At 46.0% G+C, this 6,491-nt stretch overlaps 1 protein-coding gene across 1 annotated transcript in view; it reads right to left on the bottom strand.

Moving 5' to 3' along the window:
- Positions 1-6,491, bottom strand: part of LOC109291300 (mycocerosic acid synthase-like polyketide synthase) — a 64,475-nt gene that overhangs the window by 30,586 nt on the left and 27,398 nt on the right. The window contains exons 4-5 of the mRNA XM_019508243.1: positions 3,879-4,032; positions 1,145-1,305 (exon numbers count right to left, since the gene is read on the bottom strand). Coding sequence (XP_019363788.1) covers positions 1,145-1,305; positions 3,879-4,032 — 315 coding nt within the window. The remainder of the gene's footprint in view (positions 1-1,144; positions 1,306-3,878; positions 4,033-6,491) is intronic.

Below are 6,491 nucleotides of genomic sequence, written 5' to 3' on the forward strand. Positions count from 1 at the left end.
TCATGTAAACACCATACGCCAGGGGGCAGGAGACTGCTCTCTAACCCCAGAAGTTGCCTGCTGCTAGGGCAGGCTCTTCCTCTGGAGCCTGGGTGGGGACAATGTCCCCCTGCCCTGGCAGCAGGGAGCTCCAAGACCCCTACTTCAAGATTGAGATTGGGGCATGGGGGCTGGAAGTTCCTTATCTCCCAGTGCCAGCTCCATGATCCTAGAGTCAGCACTGGGAGACCCTTATCCCAGCACCAGCTCTGACAGTGGGGCTGGTGCTGGGAGATAAGGATCTTCCAGTGACAGCCCTGCAATGAGGAGCCAGCACTGGGAGCTCCCTGCTAACAGGGGCTGGGGAGCCTGTTTCCTGCCCACCTCCGCACTTGCAGACCTGAGCAGGGAACAAGCTCCTTAGCCTGTTCCCTGCCCAGCTCCCTGCTCATGCATCTGAACCGGGAACAAACTCCCCAGCCTGCACCCCACAATTGTGGAGCAGGGGCTGGGAACTGTCTTGATCAGAGGCAAGTTCCAGCCCCATGCCCTGATTGGGTGATTGAGGCTTGGGGCTTGGAAAGAGCTGCAGAGGTGGGCTAGGTCCCAGCACCCTGCCCCAATCTGCCAGTGGGGCAGCTAACAGAGCTAGCTGCTAGCTGCCCTACTGGAGAATCAGGACCAGGGACTGGGACCTGCCCCTCCCCTGCAGCTCTTTCCAAATCCCCTTCCTCTAACTGGGGAGCCAGAGCCAGGAGCTCTCTGCCCCAGCAGAAGACAACCCCGGGGGCAGGATGTAATGTCCCAGCCCTGTCCAAGAGATGGCTGTCTCCTGGCCCATTGCTCCCTGCCAGCCCCTGGGCTAGCACCCAGGGAGAACCTAGAGCTCTACCTAGTGATGGCAGGGGCCCACTACAGGGCCCCAGGAAGCAGAAGCAATTTGCTGCCATTAGCAGCAAATCTGTTCCCCTTTCCCTGCATGTGTAGATGCCTGCCCAGGAGTGTTTACTCATGAGTAAACTGATCCTGGATCAAATGTATGTGTAGATGTGCCCAGAGTAAGCAGCACTGTTCATAGCATATTAGCTTTAGATCACTAACATTCAGAAAGTTTTTCAAAATACATTCTATTCTTAAACTGCTCTTTGTTAGAGTGCTATCTTACCAATGAAAACCCCTGTTTTGGTGCCACTGATGGTTTCTCTAGCAATTCCTGCATCTTCCAGTGCTCTGTATGTGCATTCCAGGAGTAACTTGTGTTGAGGGTCCATGCGTTCAGCTTCCAGATCATTAATTCCAAACATTTTGTTGTCAAATGTGTTAAAACTGAGAAGTACAAACCAGAAGATGATTTGATTCATAAAATATGCACTGCTAAAGAGTTACCTTTTAATAGCTTCATGTTCATTTATAATTTCATGGTAATCTAATGTGGGAGCTGCCAGTCCATTACTGCATACAAATTAATGGCCTATGGGTTGGTCTCTTCTTTTAAATATCTAAAACAGCAGTCCAGCTACTCTGCACTTCAAGTTATGAGTCATTGTGGAAGCTTTTGCTCACACAATTAGTCCATTAATATCAGTAAGACTAAATACTAGGGCAGTCAAACGATTAACAAGTTTGATCTCAATTAGCTGTGCATTTTTTAAAAATTAGTTGCAATTAAACACAATTCTAATTCTATAGCTAAAAACCCAATTATGCACAGGAAAACTCAAAATTATGCAAAATTATGCAGATACATTGTATAGTTGGGGGGTGGGGTATGTGTGTGGTGAGAGTTTGTGAGGGTGTGGGAGGCTGTGTCTGTGGGGACTGGAGCCCAGGGAAGAGGGGCCTCCACATGCCCTGGCAGGATGCGGGGTACTATGGGTCAGGAGTGAGGTGCAGCAGCATGGCTGGGGGTCTGTGGCTTGGAATTGACGGGCAAGGGGAAGGGCAGAGACCGGGCACAGGCAGATCACTGTCCCCTGCCACAATCACATTACTCCTGCCCCTTGATAGGTGTCCTTTTTTATGGAACTGGAAATCTGGTAACCCTCAGAGCAGTGCCCAGCAGGTAAGTTTGTGGAAGCAAGGGGGTGGGGCAGATCAAGGCCCCCACAGTGAGGGAGGGAGTGGGGTAGGGTCAGGGATGAATGGGACCTTGGGGTTGGGGTGGGTCATGGGAGAGAGCCATGGGCAGCTCATCCGGGACAAGAGGGGGGCACACTGTGTGCACTCCTGGGGGAGGCATGGGGAGCACGTGCCCCCTGGATTTGTGAGTGTGGCAGAGGCAGGCTGCCTGCTGTGGGCTGGGGCTCTGCACCCTGCTGCTTTTGCCCTAGGAGTTGCATGCTGGCCATGCCGCGCTTCCTGCCTGCCTGGCAGCAGGAGGCACAACATGTCATCATCATGCAGCTCCTCTGGGGGTGCACGCAGCAGCAGGGAGCCATGTCCCTGCCAAGCCTTCACCCCTGGATGAGCTGCCCACAGCTCCATCCCATAACTTGCCCCGGCCCCAGGATCCCATTCACCCCAGCCCCTGCCCCACTGCCTCCCTCACCATGGAGGCCTCAATCTGCCCCCCATCCCTTCTCCCTCCTCCCAACCATTCCCCTCTACAGACTTACCTGCTGGGCACTGCTCCATGTGCCACCGGGCTGCATTTCTGGCTGCATGCATGCTGTAGCTGTGTGCTTGGACATAGCATCCCAATATGGCACCAATATATCAGTGGACCTCTTGTGTGTGCATGTGCGTGCACATGCAAGTGCATGTGTGAATATGACCTGCCCCTTCCTGCTGCAGCAGCCCAGAGCCTGCACCCGGGTTGCCCTGCAGTCTTCTGCACTGCCACTGCTATCCCACTGGGTGGCCCAGAGGCAGCATTGATGGTGATGGAGCAGAGCCCAGGCACAGGTTCCGAAACCATGTCTGCAATTAACTAATTTAAAAAATTAATGCAAGAACCAATTAACACATTAATCACACATGTTAACGCTTCATTGACAGCCCTACTAAATACATTAGTAAGTATTGGCAGGATTCAGTTTAGTGTAGCGTGATCTCAGTCACCAACTTTTAAATATATCTTCTTCTAAATTATATTTAGGGAGACTGTGGGCCTAGCCCTATTCTCTCTAAAATGAGTGGGAATAGAGTGAGACCAAATGTTTTGAAGTGAAATGTCTTTTTAACAAAATAAGCAGAAAAGGTTTTTACACACATGCACACTAAATATACTTTAATCTTTGCATAAAGTGTTGTCTCTTAAAGTGGTCCCATCACTTACAAATATTTAGGGTCCTACAAACGCTTATTTATACAAGTAATCCTTATTCCCAGGAGTAATCTACTGAAGGAGATAGCATGTGAATATGATTAGGGGCTTGTGGCAATGGAACTCAAGTGAAATATGGACTTAAACTAAAAAAGGTCCAAGTACTTTTTTGCATCTTAGTTTTCATGCTCCTACCCATGAACAACCCACTTTCTCCTTCCTTGGAAAAGTCACAACAGAAGGTATGTGAAAGTAGAGATACAAATGCTCTTTTCCGTCTAGCCGTCTCCAAAAATATTAGTCCTTACAACAGTATGTTTGCCAAATAGTTATAGGAATTCACACAAACTAAATTTTAAAAATACATAAAAAGTGAAACTAGTAACGGAAGATCAAAAAAGTAGTAAGGGAAAATTATTTTAAAATATAATTTTATTTCATTTTATAAGCAATGAGATTTACCAGGTACAGGTTAAACTTCCTTTCCTGAGGCTCCTCTGAACAAAGAACTCAGGTATTTTTTCATAGCTCTTCTGAAGCGTAAATGTTATTAACTTCAGTAGGAACAGAAATAGAGTTCAAATATCTAACTTAAAAGACTGACTAATGGTTTAGAGCACAGTGACAGACTTACCTGTCCAGAAGAGCTGCTTGTGTTGTGCATATTTTTCCAGGTTTGTTATCATCTGGATCATACCACTCTTTGGTGTCAAATCTCTCTAGAGGAATTTCTACAGTACAGTTTCTGCCTTCTACTAGTACTTTCCAGAAATTGTCAATTCCTTCACCTGTTGCATGAATAGTTTTTAGAAGCAGGTTATATTGTTTTTCACACAAAGCATTTACTAAAAAAGAACCCCTCGTCTATAAGTCTAGTTTCTTAAAGTAAGATCTAACATCCTCTCTTTAAAAAAGTTAAGTAACTAAAAATAAGGAAAATGAATTTTTTTTCAGTGATATGGACACTGAAGCTCTGCAAATGAATGGGAATATTTATTCCTCAGACTTACTTTTTAAAAACAACCCATGTTTTTATTCCTGTTTGGGAAGTGTTGGAAAATTTGCCAAGACATTAGCTTGAGTCTAACATTGAGGCCCTTGTCACAATGCTATTAGAAGCAACAATATATTAAGTGATTAAAATTCAATATATCATGAGTAGACAAACTACAACAGAATTCTGGATCATTCATATCTGGGTGGTTCACAGCTCAGTGAATTTGCAGCAGATTGCCAAATTTAGAACAAACCACTCAGCTGATTGCTTTGACTTTTATTTCAAAAAGAGTGCTATTTCTGTGATCAGATAGCACTCATCATTAGTTCCACACAACTTCCCATAGAAGCAGCAATTCTGAAGTAATTCAGCAGTCCTGTATGGCTATTTGTTGCAATTCTGTATATTCTGAGATACTTCATAAACCAATATCTTTGCAAGGTGGAAGGCAGGGCAGGGTGGCACCTTATAGACTAACTCATTCCGAGATGCATGAGTTTTCGTAGGTTACAGCATACTTCATCAAGTTAGCAATTCAGTCCTGCAAAGTAGGTGGGTTCTAGTGTACTTGCTTCTCTGCATAATACCACCTATATCCCTGTCCACTGCATAATCCTACGTCTGTAATCCAATCCAACCCTCACCTTCTCTTTTCCCCCTCTTGCTTGTTCTCAGCCTCATTTGTCTATCTGATTGAAGAAGACTTTTTGGGTTGGGCAAGTTCTTTAAGACAGAACCTGGGTCTTCCTTTGTGCTTATACAGTGCCTAACAGTGGTTTTCAACCTTTTTTCATTTGTGGACCCCTAAAAAATTTTGAATGGAGGTACAGACCCCTTTGGAAATTTCAAATGGAAGGGTGGACCGCTTTGAATTGTAAGTGTAAATATTCACACACTTTTGTTTGAACATAGTCATCTTTCACAGACCCCTTAGACATGGACTCCTGGGGATCCACAGACTATGGATCACAGATTGAAAACCACTACCTTACAAAATGGACCTGAATTCAAGCACAATTCTGTTGGTGACCCATTGGTACTGACCCTTTGAAAAACTGTGCCCTTGTATATACAGAGAAATTGTGCCAGTTTACCTAAAATCAGTTAATGAAGTCACACATATGGTAAATGGGTGACACTTTACCCTTTTTCGTTTCTTACAATCCCATAATAGAGCACTTGTTTATTTTTTTCCAGAAGTCAGTTTCAGTTGTTTACAAGGTCTGTGTACAGACGTTCAAATGATCTGGGGGAATTCTCCAGAGTTTGTTTTCATAGTAGAAAAATTTTACCTGGAGACACCTGAACAGATATTTGAATGCAGAGCCCCTGAAGAGCAGAGAGATTTCTGAGTATCCAGGGGGACCCTGTGAACACATCTCAGCAGGCTCTGCAGGGTCCCTCAGTCTGCTTGGAGAGAGATGGCAGCGGTGCACAGGGCAGCCCTGATTGGCTGACCCAGAATATTCAGGGTGAGCCTGTGTCCACCTGTAGCTCACTGTGTAAATTGTGAAGGTGGGGGGTGTCATGCTCCCTGCTCAGCTAAAGCAGTAGAGTCCAGCCCAAGTAACATACAGTCTCCTTGTGGGGAGTGTAGGAAAAGCACCCTAGGATGCTAGAAGACTATGTTATGGCCTTTCTCACAAGAGTAAGTTGTATAGACATTAACTTTCCCAGGAGAACCTGGGTGTGATTTTAACTCTGGTTGTTCCTGGGTTATTTTTCTTCTGAATAGGCCATTTTTGCTTTGGAAGACAAATCCTGAAGATTTGTACACTCATGGTTTCTACTGGGAGAGCAGTAACTCTTGCAGGAGACACCAAATGTCTGTACATAGCCAAGGCTTCATTGCTTCTTTCTGTGAGTGCAGGCAGCCAAGGTTTGTAGGGGACAGAGTTTGAGTTTTATCTGCCTAGGAAGACAGCTCTATTTGCATAGAGATCATAGAATCAATGAGTCCGAAGGGACCTAGACAGATCATCCAGTCTGACCCCCTGCCATGGGCAGGAAGGAGCACTGGGGGTGGCAGAGGTCATAAGACCCCAGCCAGGTGCCCATCCAGTCTCCTCTTGAAGATCTCCAGGGAAGGTTAGAGCACCATCCTTCTGGGAAGCCTATTCCAGGCTCTGGCCACCCTTACAGTGAAGTAGTTCTTCCTAATATCCAACCTAAACCTATCCTCCCTCAGCTTGTGGCCATTGTTCCTGGTGACTCCAAGGGGGGCCCTGGTGAACAGATTTTCCCCGAGTC

Source organism: Gavialis gangeticus, unplaced genomic scaffold (genome assembly GCF_001723915.1).
Source record: "Gavialis gangeticus isolate Ggan-Ray unplaced genomic scaffold, GavGan_comp1, whole genome shotgun sequence".
In the NCBI taxonomy this organism is placed as follows: domain Eukaryota; kingdom Metazoa; phylum Chordata; order Crocodylia; family Gavialidae; genus Gavialis; species Gavialis gangeticus.